The 15105-nt window shown below is 36.3% G+C and overlaps 1 protein-coding gene and 1 long non-coding RNA gene across 2 annotated transcripts in view; one reads left to right on the forward strand and one right to left on the reverse strand.

Annotated features, from left to right (window-relative positions):
• Positions 1-15105, forward strand: part of MARCHF5 (membrane associated ring-CH-type finger 5) — a 57096-nt gene that overhangs the window by 34071 nt on the left and 7920 nt on the right. Inside the window, exon 3 of the mRNA XM_045438216.1 lies at positions 9818-9948. Within this exon, the coding sequence (XP_045294172.1) occupies positions 9818-9948 (131 nt within the window). The remainder of the gene's footprint in view (positions 1-9817; positions 9949-15105) is intronic.
• The window catches only part of LOC123576826, a 44856-nt gene continuing 42421 nt past the window's right edge, over positions 12671-15105 (reverse strand). The window contains exon 2 of the long non-coding RNA XR_006701601.1: positions 12671-12766. This is a non-coding gene — a long non-coding RNA (uncharacterized LOC123576826). The remainder of the gene's footprint in view (positions 12767-15105) is intronic.

Here is a 15105-nt window from a genome sequence, read left to right on the forward strand (position 1 = left end):
CACAAAAGACCCCAAATGCCCAAAGCAATCCTGAGTAGAACAAAGAAGGAAGAGCCACATTTCCTGATTTCAAACTTTATTATGAAGCTGTGGTAATCAAAACAATATGGTACTGTCATAGAGAGAGACACATAGGCCTCTTGGAACAGAATTGAGACCCCAGAAGTAAACGATGTTCAACTAATATTTGACAAAGGAGCCAAGAATACTCAATGGGGAAAGAATAGTCTCTTTAATAAATGGTGTTGGGAAAACTTGATATTCACATGCAAAAGAATGAAATTAGACTCCATCTTACTAATACCACCATAAAAATTAATTAAAATGTATTTAAGTAAAGGCTTTAGTGTGAAACTATAAAACTTCTAGAAGAAAACATAGGGGGAAGCTTCCTTGACATTGGTCTTGGTAATGATTTTTGGATATGATCCCAAAAGTGCAAGTAACAAAAGCAAAAATAAACAAGTGGGACTGTATCAAACTGAAAAGATTCTGCACTCCAAAAGAAACAGTCAGCAAAATGAAAAGGCAATTGCCTATGGAATAGGAGAAAATATTTATAAATCATCTATCTGATATGGGGTTAATATCCAAAGTATATAAGGAACCCATACAATTCAATAGCAAAATAACAATCTGATTTTAAAATGCGCAAAAGACTTGAACAGACTTTTCCAAAGATGACATACAACCAATGCATGAAAAGATGTTCAGCATCTCTGATCATCAGGGAAATGTAAATCAGAACCACAATGAAATGTTAGCTCACACCTGTTAAAATGGCTATTATAAAAAAAAAAAAAATGCTATGGAGAAAAGAGAACTCCTATGCATTGCACTGTTGGTGGGAATGTAAATTGGTGTGGCCACTGTGGAAAACAATGTGGACTCCTCAAAAAATCAAAAATGGAACTACCATTGATCCAACAACCCTACTTCTAAGCAGATATCTGAAGGAAATGAAATCAGGGTCTCAAAGAGATACCTGCACCCCCATGTTCACCACAACTTTGTTCATAGTAGCCAAGACTTGGAAACAACCTAAGTGTCTATCACGAGATGAAAGAATTTTTTTAAAGTCAGATATATACACACACATACATACAGTGAAATATTCAGCTGTTTAAAAAAGGAGATCCTGCCTTTTGCAGCAGCATGGATAAATCTTTAAGGCATTATGCTAAATGAAATAAGTTACAAAGACAAGTACTGTATGTTGTCACTTACCTGTAGAATTTAAAATAGCCAAATTCATAGAAATAGTAGAATGGTGATTGCCTAAGGATAAGGGATATTTGGAGATGTTGGCCAAAGGGTACAAAATTTCATCTAGTAGATGGGTAGGTTCCAGGGATCTAATACACAGTACGGTGACTATGATTAACTACAGTTAGGAGAGTGGATCTTAATGTTACCAACACAAAAATGGTAATTAAGAGGACTGAGTGGCGCCCGGGTGGCTCAGTCGGTTGAGCATCTGACTTCGGCTCAGGTCATGATCTCATGGTTGGTGGGTTCAAGCCCCCCATTGGGCTCTGTGCTGACAACTTAGAGCCTGGAGCCTGCTTCGGATTCTTTGTCTCCCTCACTCTCTCTCTGCTCCTCCCCCTCACTCTGTCTCTCTTTCTCTCAAAAATAAATAAAAAAAAAGTATTGAGGTATTAACCTTATTTTGGTAATATATATGTATATCAGGGGCACCTGGGTGGCTCAGTCAGTTAAGTGTCTGACTTCGGCTCAGGCCATGATCTCACAGTCCATGGGTTTGAGCCTCGCATTGGGCACCATGCTGACAGCTCAGAACCTGGGGTCTGCTTTGGATTCTCTGTGTCTCTTTCTGCCCCTCCCCACTCACACTCTGACTATCTCTCAAAAAATAAACATTAAATTTTTTTTTAATATATATGTATATCAAATCATCACATTGTATGCCTTGAGTTTGTTGTATGCCAAAAATATCTCAATAAATCTGAAAAAAAACGTGTAGTCCTTTTTATGGTAAAACTATAATCGGTGCATACAGGTATTATCAACCTGATGCATCTGATTAGGTTCCCTATCAGCTTCTACCTACTGGTTTTAGCAAAGATTGGTAATTTTTTCATTCATTGCCTCTAGATCTATTATTTTTTTAGGTGATACAGAAGAATGATACTGCAATTCTTTATTCATGTATTAGTTTGGAATATTTATGGAAAGATGAACTGAGAAAGGAATGCTGAGTCAAAGGGTGAATTGGATGTATACTTTTGCTAGATATTGCCAAATTCCTCTCTGTAGGTATTAATACCACTTATATATTCACCCGTAGTGTACTGTTTGCTCACTGCTTTGCCAATAGAATGTGTTGACAAACTAAAATTTTAGCCAGTCTGTTAGGTAAGGAAAGATAATCTCATAGTTTTAATTTATATGTCTTTATAAGATGGCTGAACCATTGTAAAGCAAGTAAGAATGCTATAGATTGCAAAACGGTGCTATAAAATAAGCATTAGTGTTTTTAAATTTTTTCAAGGCTTCAATTTTATGGTAATTTCAATTTCTAATATTTCCTAAGCTATCAGTTACTCTCTAATAGGGACATGGTTTTCCTATAACCACATGTGGCCCTGTATTATTCACATGAATTCAACCTGTTACTTTTCCAGATGCTCTCATAAAATATATAGTTGGCTTATTTCACTACTTGAAAACCAGTCTATAGACTTAAGAATTCAGGTACTTCATATTAATAAGTTTCTTAGTAATGTTTACACTTAGCCATTAGAGAAGTGTTTATTTTTACTTTGCTTTTGTATCAAAATGAATTTAAAAACAAAAATTCCATTCCATAGTGATTCAGTCTTTGAATACTTCCTGTTCTCAAAGTTTGTAGTTATACTTTGTACTCATTAGGTCTTCTTTGGCTCTCATTTATATACCCTTTTATGAGGCAAATGACTAGGATACCTTCAAAATAGGATTTCTTTGCATTTACTGGATGCAAATCACTTTCCGTCTTGTTACCAAAGATTTAAAAGTAGATTAGTTTTAAGAAGCATCTTTTTTTTCTTTTTTTTTTTTTTTTTTTTTAAGAAGCATCTTGAACAGAGTGAGACTTTCTGGGTGCACACTGCATATAAATACAGATAGCTGAATTATAGGTCCAAAACATAATTATAGAATCTTTTTTTTTTTTTTTAAAGTAATTACTCAGTGTGCCCGGGTGGCTCGGTCGGTTAAGCGTCCAACTTCAGCTCAGGTCATGATCTCACAGCTCGTGGGTTCGAGTCCCGTTTTTATGTATTAACTAATGATAATTGATGGTGGTGCTTCTTTTATCACACCTTAAAGAACTTTTTCAACATTTTATTTTGAAATTCAAAGAATTTAATACCTTAGTCATTGTTCTCTCTCAAAAAAAAAAAAAAACCACATTGCATTTTCTCTGATGTTTCTTGATCTTTTCCTAATTCAGCTGTCTCTTTATATTATTAAGTTTCTCTGGATTGTTACTTTTTCTTTGTATTTGGTTTAGATACAAAATCTTGGCGGATTCTGTTCTAGTTTATTGACTTTAAATAATCTATTATAAGATTAATTTTCCTGAAATTTCATTTTCATTTAGCATGTCTGTCATCAGGAACTTCCTTCCTATGAGGGTGTCAGCATCTTTGAACCCTAGTCAGGGTTTCTGTCAATTAACCCTGATATTACTGGTATACTAGCTTTTTAAAACTATATAAACCTGTTGAAGAAAGTCTTTTGCCCCAGTTAGAAGGTCTTTTAGAATGCCCCTTTTCAGATCATAGACTTCTAAGATTCACTTCTGTTAATTAGTAAAATACACATGTATATATCAATTGAAAAACTCTGAATCCTCATCCCCCTATAATGTTTACTTGAAATTTCATTCACATATCTGTAAAGTCTGTGCATACTAATGTACATATACTAAATTTTCCTTAAAATTCTTCAGTTGTTTAATGTGTATTTATTGGTTGTCCTTAACTAGATTGGAGGCTCCTTGGAGGCAGAGGCTGGTGTTTAAATTTCATTTACATTTATTTTAATGCAAAGTAGAATGCTATGTGTACAGTAGGTGCTTAATAGGTACTTAGTAGTTGACTTTATAGCCCACGAATGAATTCTATGGGCTATTCTCTTATGAGGATAAATTTAAGCTTTCTTTTGGCATAGACTATGTAATTAAGAATTACTATGATCTTTAGTTACTATTCATGGTATTATGCTACATATATATATATATATATATAGTATTATGCTATATGTATATATGTATACACACACACACACAGGAATGGTACTCATCTGCTTTGACTCTGGATCTTTTATTCCTCAGCATTGTTTTGTTTTGTTTTGTTTTGTTTTGTTTTGAGGATTTGGGGCCAATTATTACTAGTTTGGTTGTCTAAAAAATTGCCCAACAACATATTCTTACCTGTTTACAATTTAATGTCTAACTTCTTGTTACTAAGCAAAATAATTGATAGCCTGAGTTTGTAGGATATTTATTCCTGCATAAAATTGGTAAAACCTCACCCTACCAGCAGAGCAATCAAAGATGACATTTACATAAGCTTTCTGAGGCTCTTCAACCTGGCCTCTGAAGTCTAGTGTTTAAAACAGTGATGAATGCTAGAGAAAGAGTTAAAATTCTTTACTGTCCCATCAGGAGTTCCATATACTTTTAACTTCTGAGATGGTTGTTGTGGTATTACTTCTGTCTTCAATAAAATCCACATTTGTTGACTTGAGACCATATACTTTTTTTTTTAAGATTTTGTTTTTAAGTAATCTTTACACCCAACGTGGGACTTGAACCCACAACCCCAAGATCAAGAGTTGCACGCTCCACTCACTGAGCCAGCCAGGCACCCCTATTAAAGGACCTTTTTTAACAATGGATTGAGTCAAATACTTGCCACAGAGTGCTGCAGCTAGGTCCTATGCCATTATATTTTAATATCCTATGCAACAGGCCAAAGTGCCCTAATGTACTGCCAAGTACCATGTGCTGAGATAGCTGTGGCCTACAGAGTCCCTGAGAGTGATGCCAATCATCATCAAAAGCATTTTTTTTAAGCACCTATCTGTACATGGTTCTATCCTAGGCACTGTACAAAACGAGTTAAACAGACTTGGCCCCTGCCCCCTGGGAGTTTTCAATCTATGATGATGCTGACATGGACAGAAATAAGGATATTGAGACAACTGAACAAACATTGAACAAGAACATAAAGTACTAACATTATGTACAAGCAAAGGGGTAAGTGCATTTTATGGGATAGTATTAAAGGAAGCCTCATGGGACATGAACAGGGTGGGGTAGAGCAATTAGTCAACCTCTGTCAGGTTAGATTAGTTTTCATTGGGAAGTTGGGTTTCGTATAGACTTAAAGTAGGGACAGGACATTCCAGAAATAGAACACAACAAAAAGAAGACTTGGAGCAAGGAGAGAAGTTTAGGACTATATTGTTGGACTCTTGGTGGCCTCCAAAATCTGCAGTTCTGGATGGTTCTGAAGCTGAAGGTGAGGTTGTTTTGGCTTAGCAAGTTGGCATTTAAGTTGGGTCTAGATCAAAACTAGTTCAATGCAGAGCAAAACAACAAAAACAAACAAAAAAAAACTGGAAACTTGAATACCTTTTGCAAACAGTCTGTCTTATTAAATCTCTTTTATGAACTATTGGCCACTTAACAGAAACTTTGGAGTTCAGTAAAGCTGTTATCTTCTCAGGAATTTATACAAGGCTATCTTGTGAAACATCTATTTTTGCTCATTAAATTGTGTTCTGTGTTAGAAACTTTATAGCATTCTGGCAACATGTAGAAATTATTTCTCAAGAATTGGTCAGAGGTTGTTTTTTTTTTTTTTTTTTTAAGGATACTTTTCTGTCCCAGAGAAAGGCCATGGGAATTCTGGGTATTACAGTGAGCAGTGCCCATAGATGTTGAGCCCTAAATATTTTCTGCCCTTCAGTCATTAATTTCTTATCTTCCAAGATGTACCTTTAACACCATGCATACATGAATTTGAATTTAAATCACCAGTGCAACAAATCTCCTTTTGCAGTGTCTTCCAGATAAAACTGATTACTTATTTTTCAGTAGACATGGACTTAAGAGTTTCTCCATTAGGTCTCAGCTCTGTTTGATGTCATTCATATCTGAAATGTGAAAATTTGAATTTATCCAGAATACTAGGGTGTAGTTATTTTCTTTACAAAAGCTTCTTTATTGTACAAAAGAATTCGCAATATTCTCTCTTAATTGCGAGCTTCCCTAGTGCCCTTTAAATTATTGGGTTTTCAAAACTTACATTTATACAGAGCTTCTTCAATTGCCATCCATTGTGTAAATACAGTACATTGAAAAGTAAGTGGTGAAGCCCACTGAGACATTAAAAATTCAAAATGCCTTTTAAAATATTGAAGTCTTTTTATGCCCTTAGGTATTTAACTTATGTGATGTGCATTTACTCTTCTTCCTCTTCAATAGAATTGAGGTTGTAAATGGCTAGTCTTGCCTTTCCTCACTTCCCACTACTCTCTGTGCTATAATCTGACAGTAAGAAGAATCTAGTAACTTCTCTTTCAATCCCAAGTTATGAGATAGTAGCATATGGTAAGCTTCCTAGTAAGAAGAGTGACTCAGGGACTGTCATCCAGAGAAATTCAGTAATTGTTCTTATTCACTAAATAGCTTGCCTAGATAATCTTTAAGAAATACCTCCCCTGCATGGCAATTTACTGTTCTGTTGGTATGTTTACTATTAGGCATTTATCTTTATTAAACTATTCTTGGACTAGTCTATCTGGAAGAGCATGGAGAGTTTTAGGAAAAATAAAGACAAAAGATTAGACAAGATTATTTCAGAAAAACTGGAAATAAGGACTATGAAACACAGCCAGTGTCTTCATGTAATCTGGCACATCTTTTATATGTGACCCAAGGAATGAGTAGAAAATTTCCAGAAGTAAGTGGATTTTTTGTTTGTTTTTGCTTGTACAAAAAGAATTCACACCTGTGGATTCAGGAAGAAAATTGAACCTTCTGAAATCTTTAAAGGAAGACAATTCAAACGTCTCTAAATTGTCCATGCTCATGATAGATAAAAGTGATAGTGATTGACTACCATGTTAGGAATTATATTGCTTCATCCTATCTACTGATGGATGTACCCTGTTGAAGAGGGAGGAAGGAGTTACATTGGAAGCATGCAAAATACCTTCTTTCCTTACCAATTTTGATTCTGACTCAGTAGAAAATACCCCTATAGTTAACTTGGGCTTGGTACAGAAAGATTTTCATGGTGTAGTTTTACATAAGTACCTTAGTAGAGAATTCAAATATTTAGAATCCTAGGAATTGGGATTCATCAATGAGCAAAACAAAAGTGTTATTTTTCCCTTTGGAGCATATATTCTAGTTCAAAAGTCAGCAGACTTTTTCTGTTATAAACCAGACAGTAAATATTTTAGGCTTTTGCATGTGGCATGTTCCATATAAAACCTTATTTACAAAAGCAGCCAGCTGGGTTTGGCCTAGCCCATAGTTTCCCAGCCCCTGTTCTCACAGGTGGAAACAGAATGAGTAAATTAGAGTATGTTAGGTGGTAAGTGCTTTGGGAAAAAGAAAAATAATGCAGAGTAAATAGTATCATGAGGTAGAAATTGGCAGGGTGGGTTTCACTGAGGTCAAGAAGAGGAGGAGGAACCAAGAAAGAAGACTGAAAAGTTAATGACTGGTGATGGAAAGAACACCAAAAGATGATGATGTCCCAGAAGTACAATGAAGAACCATATATGAGGAAGAAGAAGGGAATATCCATGTCAGATACTTCTGTTAGGCCAAATAGTCCTCCCTTTTGCATTCAGCTGTTCATAGGTTGTTAGTGACCATTATGAGCAATTTTGGTGGAGTGGATTCAAGAGGAGAATTGAAGGAGAGTGAAAACAGATGAGTCTTTTGAGGAATTTTGTAAAGGGAGCAAAGATCAAGCAGTGGGGGGAAGAAAGATCAAGACAATTATTTGGGTTTTTTTAAGATAGAAGAAACAACAATATGTCTGATTGGAAACATTCCAATAAAGAGTAGAGAGGAAATGATGTAGGAAACAGTTGCTGGAGCTGTGGCTTTGAGTTGGCAAGAGATGGGATCTGGTATGTCAGTGGAGGGATTGACATCAGATAGGTGTGATGTTGGTAGTGGCTGCATGTGCTGTGGAGAGTCTGGACTTGTTCTTTTGTGGCTTCAATTTTTGATTAAAGGATTATCAGTAGAGAATATGAAAGTTGAAGTGTGGAGGTTTTATATATACTTTATGGTCTTTAACTTTTAGTACCAGCATTTGACAGATCTTTGGTGACTCACTAAAATGACTTCTATTGTGCCTTCTGAGGGAGTTTTAAACTTAACCCAGCAAATTTGTATATTTTAAGGATAAAACTATACATTATAAGATTGAATAATGATGCATGTAATGCCTGGGGCACAGCAGCTGGTATCATGTAGACTTAAGTGCAAACTATTGTTGGAGGAGATAGTAAATACACTAAATTGAAATCATAGGTCCTTTAATGTGGCTCCCAATGTTCTTTCTACTTCACAATGGGGTCTCTCTTACAGTGACTAGTAATGTTACTGGCTCTAGTGATCAGGGGAAGTATTGATCAAGGCTCTATAGATCGATGCTTGTTCATACGTGTTTAATTTATCTCATATTGCTATGTTAATTTCTTTCTACAATAAAAATAATTTTTTACATTCTACAGCGTCCTCATAGATTGTAAGCCCTCAGAAGGTAGGTAATAATTCTTATACATTTCTAAGAAAATGTCTCAAGTGATAGTTTGTATGTGGAGGGTATTCAACAAATATGATTACTAAATCAGGTTTTATATTTCTTTGATTAAACTTAGATACTCAGTTCTTTAGGCCTTGTTCTAATTCAGTCCTGAGACCCTTTCGCTATTCTGAAAAATTCTGGAGCTAAATTGTATTGGGCTTAAAAGCAGTCTAGAATACCTCCAAATATAGCTATTCTAAATAACTTACAGAGAAAGGTAGTAGCCAAATTTCACAGTAAGCATTTAATAATAGAAGTATAATTGGCATATACAGCTGTTGGAATGTCATAAAAACTGGCATGGTGATCATTAAAAGAAGTTTGTTAGATGGGCGTTACATGTAAGTGATGAATTACTAAATTCTCCTGAAACTAATAGTACACTATATGTTAACTAAATAGAATTTAAATAAAAACTTGGGGGGGAAAAGTTTGTAGAGAATAATACTCAACTAAATGTGCATATTGAAACATCAACGTAAGATAGATTGACTTCTTATAACTACAAGAAAATAGCATTGGTTACCTTCACATACTGCACCAAGGAAGTAATGAGTGAAGTCAAAGAAGTGATATTTTTACCAAGTACTAGAGAATATAATTATGGGCAGGAACTGTTCTGAAATGGCCATTTCATTCTGCAGTAGCCAGTGTGAATAAAATAAGTAAGAGAACTATTTTTTTCATAAGAAGCAGCTGCGTTTGAGGCTTTATTTGATTTACTGATAAAGATAAAAATTTGAAGAAGCTATTTCCTAGAATTTAGGAAGCAGAACTTAGCTATTCATCAAGACAATTGAGAAATTCTAAGTTTATTCAAATCTAGGTTCCCACACGTTTATAACAGTTACCTCTAAAGCATCAGAACATCCAACTTCATAACATTTTAGATCATTGGAAAATATTGAACAAGTCATTTTTTAAATATCTGTCTTGTGTTGAAATATTACTTTCTTTTATTATAGGTCCAGTTGTTTACGTCTTGGATCTTGCAGATAGACTGATCTCAAAAGCTTGTCCATTTGCTGCAGCGGGAATAATGGTTGGCTCTATCTATTGGACAGCTGTGACTTATGGAGCAGTGACAGTGATGCAGGTTCAGTATTTTACTCTATTCAGTGATAATACTTTTAATGTGAAGATCTATTAGATTTCTGTTAGGAGTTTTAAAAATTATTTTGAACAAGTAATAACAGTCTCAAGCCTTAAAAATAAGAAAATTTATTAAAAAAAAACTATATAGTGAAAAGTCATCTTCTTACTCCTGTCCATTTGCCCAGGTTCCCCCTCACTTCCCCAGGTAGCCATTTATATTAGTTATGTAATATATTCTAGACTTTCTTTGTGCATGTGCAAGAAAAAATAAATTTGTTCTCCCACACACATACATTTTTTTCCCCCTAAAAGGAAGCATATTAGAACTACACCCGCCTTTTTTTTTTTTTTTTTTTTTTTTACAAACAGTGAATCTTGGAGATCTTTTTATAAGTATGCAGAAATCTGCATACCATTCTACATATGGAATTAGAACAATTTACTAACCAGTCTGTTGATTGGAAATTAGTTACTTCCTGTTTTTTGCTACAATCAATAACTGTTGGTGAAGATTATTAGACTTAAATTTCAAGATTTAGTCCCAGGCCCTTGATTCCTCTCTTTATACTTTTTCCCTAATGATTTCCAGCTATCAGCTGTGTGCCTTTTATAGTTAGATCTACATCTTTTGCCCTATTCTATCCTCAAAAGCAGTCCTGCCGTTGCAGTTGACCCTTCTCCTTATGTGACCACTTGTGATTTCACACTCAGGATTTCTGAAATCAAACTAGTCTTTTCCTCAATTTGAAACCTAAATTTATTTATATTTTATAATATTATAATTTCTCTATACCTCTGATTGCTACTATCATTTTCCCATCTACTCGGTTTATATCCTACATTCTTAGGATTACCTTTAACTTTCTGCTTCGTAGCCCTATCTCCAGTCCACTGACCAAATCCAAGCAGTTTCCATTTTGATATCTTATATCCGTAGCTTCCTTTCCACAGTCTTTATAACACCTGACTTTGTTGTCACTCCCCTATCATACCATATGGCTAAAGGAGCCTTTTGATTGGTTTCTCTAATTTCATTCTCTTCTCAGTCCATCCTTCCAAATTAATCTTCCTAAAATAATCCCTTCAACATCTACTCCAAGCTGTCTTCTCTGTCTTAAGTAGGACTTTTCCAATGCAGCAGTTAGATTGGGTAAGTGTTTCATAAGTAACTCAGTAATAGTTTACACACTATGTAATATTCTAGAAATTGCACATAACTTGCCTATGCCAGGTCCATAGTAAGTAGTCTTTCTGGTTGTTTAGTCATGGTGAAACAGAGTATTGCAAGGTTTCTTCATGAAGCGTTGAGGATACCCCCAAAATCTGGATGTAGTCACTAGAATGAATTACAAATAGTAAACCATCATTTGTCATGAGTGTAATGGATAAAGATTAAGAACCACTGACTTAAAAAAGATTCTATTTCCTTGACCTGATTTGTTATGCCAAATCCTTCATAGTCTTACTTCATTCTACTTTGAGGCCTATTGGGCTGTCCCCTGTATCCTATTCTTTTGCTCCTGTTTAGTTTTTTACCTCTGTCCTTTGACTTTTGCCACCCTCCCTGCCTCATACCTGTCTCTCCATTCCCTTCTCTACTTCTCCAAATCTGAACTCTTTTCAGGCTTAGTTCAGCTGCTTTTCCCTCCTGAAACTAACCAGACAACTCCTGCCACTGTCATTCTTTAAATGGCAGCAAATCTTGTGCTGACCAAGTGATATTGATATAGATTACTGAAGTTATTTAATTTTTCCTATATTCAGCCCTTTGCTTTTCCTATTAGAAGGTAATTTCCTTGAGGGGTGCTGGGTGGCTCAGTTGGTTAAGTGTCCGACTCTTGATTTTGGCTCAGGTCTTGATCTCACAGTTTGTGGGATCAAGCCCCACGTGGGGCTCTGCACTGGATTCTCTCTCTCTGCTCTCCTTCCCTCCCCTGCTTGCACCCACTCACACTCTGTCTTGCTCTCTCTCTCTCAAATATTTTTTAAAAAGTAATTTCCTTGAAAGTAGAGACTGTCTTACACTTAGGTATTCCTGTTATAGCATATACACAGAGACTAATACTTAAAGGGCTTTCATAAATATCGTGGGTTTTTTTTTATATGACTAGTTCTGTCAGGTAGTAGCAGGTTTATTTGATTATATTCTCTGCAATAATTAAATAAAATAAATTAAAACTCCAGTTTTGATTAATGAGTACATCATTAGTTCAGGGAGGTTTAGGTAATTCACTAGTACTGACGAAGACACAAAAACTTAGAGCAGATATATACATTATTGAATGTACAATACGGATGTATATGTATATTTTTTGCAGGTGAGGAAACTAAGGCCCCATGAGATTGAGTGATTTCTCTTAATACCTAATTGACTACAAGGAATAGAATGGCTCTTTTTGAGGAAAGATTTTAGGCTCACTCAATCTTTTTTTTTTAATTTGAGAGAGAGGGAGAGAATCCAAAGCAGGCTCCACACTGCCAGCATGGAGCCCAATGTGGGGCTTAAAGTCACTAACTGTACAATCATGACCTGAGCCGAAACCAATAGTCAGACGCTTAACCAACTGAGCTACCCAGGGACTCCAAGCGTCGCTCAATCTTAAAAGAAATTTGTTAATGATTCCCAGGCCCAAGGAATATAGTTCTAAGACAAGGTGTACGTAAGTGAACAACTGGAGAACAGTTATAACATTATGTAAACAAATATGAAGAGTACAGAAGACTACATAAACAGTATTTTAATTCAGTACAATGAAAGATCGTTTGAAGTTTCATAGAAAGTAAGTCTGGAGCTGACTCTTGAAGGCAATAATTTGGATCTGTAGAGGAGATACAAGCAAGGAGACAAAAATGAACATGTTGGTTAATGGTGATGGTAAAGAAAAAGACTAAAATTATGATGATACATATATTTTGTGTTACCACTTAGAAATAATCTTCATATACCCTGTGGCACTTGGAAAGATTTTTTAAGCCCTGAATGAGAGAGATTACAGTAGATTACAGACGGTAGGTAGGTAGGTAGGTATCATATGATTTAATTGTATTGGGAAGACTTTTACCTTTCTGAGCATATTTGTTAGGGAATGTGCCCCACTTATACCATCAGCAGTATTTAGGGTTTTCTTTTTAACCCTTGACGGTTTTCTTTTCCTTTTGTTCTCCGACTACTCTAAAGTACAAGTATATTAGGTTAAGGAATCAGACCACTATTCTTTTCCCATTTATTTCTCCACGAGCCAGTCTTAAATTCAATCCCAGTTAGTTGTGAGGAACTTGAGACCTTCTGCTTATCTTTTTATTGAAAAGACAACGTGATAGGTAACTTTTTTCCCCCAGCACTGGGCTAAACACCTTCCAGCACTGATGTTTTTTTTGTTTGTTTGTTTTTGTTTTTGTTTGTTTTTTTTTAATTTTTTTCAACGTTTATTTATTTTTGGGACAGAGAGAGACAGAGCATGAACGGGGGAGGGGCAGAGAGAGGGAGACACAGAATCGGAAACAGGCTCCAGGCTCTGAGCCATCAGCCCAGAGCCTGACGCGGGGCTCGAACTCACGGACCGCGAGATCGTGACCTGGCTGAAGTCGGACGCTTAACCGACTGCGCCACCCAGGTGCCCCAGCACTGATGTTTTTAAAATTTTTTTTTTTTTTTTTAACGTTTATTTATTTTTTGAGACAGAGACAGAGCATGAACGGGGGAGGGGCAGAGAGAGAGGGAGACACAGAATCGGAAACAGGCTCCAGGCTCTGAGCCATCAGCCCAGAGCCCGACGCGGGGCTCGAACTCACGGACCGCGAGATCGTGACCTGAGCTGAAGTCGGACGCTTAACCGACTGCGCCACCCAGGCACCCCAGCACTGATGTTTTTAAACCTTGCATCAATCGTGTGATCTAGATACTATTAATTATTCCTAGCTTACAAATTTGGCAAGTTTACGTGTCCAATACCACACAGTAAGGAAGAAGCATTAGGACCCCTGTCTCTAATCTAGGGCTCCTTAAGTGAAACTTTGTTCCACAGGCAGTGGGAACATTTTACTCTGGAACAACCACCTTCATGTCCATTTTCGTTCCATTTTTCCCTCTGGTGTAAAAATAACCCCCATAAGCATTGTCAGTTCTTAACTCATATACTACACTTCACTATCCTTAAGTCTGACTAAGAAAACCTCTTAATTCATCACTGTTCATTCTCCCATTTAAAAGTAGGGCCATAGGAGCACTTGGGTGTTTCAGTCAGTTAAGCGTCCGACTCTTGGTTTCTACTTGGGTCATGATCTCATAATTTGTGGGATCGAGCCCCACATCGGGCTCTGCACTGACAGTGCAGGAGCCTGCTTAGAATTTTCTCTCTCCCTTCTCTCTCTGCCCCTTCCCCCATGCTTGTTGTCTCTCTCTCAAAATAAGTGAATGAACTTAGGAAAAAAGGTAGATTTTAAAATAATAATAATAATAATTTAAAAAATAAAAGTAGGGTCCTAAAAGGAAGTGATTTAAAAGATCAGATTAGGGGGTGCCTGGGTGGCTCAGTCGGTTGAGCATCCGACTCTTGATTTTGGCTCAGGTCATGATCCCATGGAATTGAGCCCCTTGTTAGGCTCTGCACTGAGTATGGAACCTGCTTAAGAGTCTCTCTCTCAGACACCTGGGTGGCTCAGTCAGTTAAGCAGCTGACTCTTGGTTTCAGCTCAGGTCATGAACTTATGGTTTGTGAGTTTGAGCTGTGCAGAGCCTGCTTGGGATTCTGTCTCCCTTTCTTTCTGCCCCCCTCTCTCTCTGCCCTTCCCATGTCTCTTTCTCTCTGTAAATAAATAAATTAATTAATTAATTAATTAAATAAATTTTTTTAGAGTCTCTCTCTTCCTCTGCCCTTTCCCCCCACTTGCACTCTTCTTTCTCTCTAAAATTAAAAAAAAAAAAAATCAGGTTAAAACTCTTAGCCTTTCAACATTGGTGAACTCCTGGATATGAAGAACTAGCTTTTAGGCCTCAAGCAGAGAAACAAACCTTTCTTTAAACCTACAATTCCTAGGTCTTTATTTTATACACAGATAACAAATTCTTAGAGAAGACATTCTATAGTTCCTGAATCTCACCCCCAAATTGAAGTGTTAAAAATAACCTGTTTTAAAATCTTGGAGCATAAAACCAGAA

Source organism: Leopardus geoffroyi, chromosome D2 (genome assembly GCF_018350155.1).
Source record: "Leopardus geoffroyi isolate Oge1 chromosome D2, O.geoffroyi_Oge1_pat1.0, whole genome shotgun sequence".
Lineage (NCBI taxonomy): Eukaryota > Metazoa > Chordata > Mammalia > Carnivora > Felidae > Leopardus > Leopardus geoffroyi.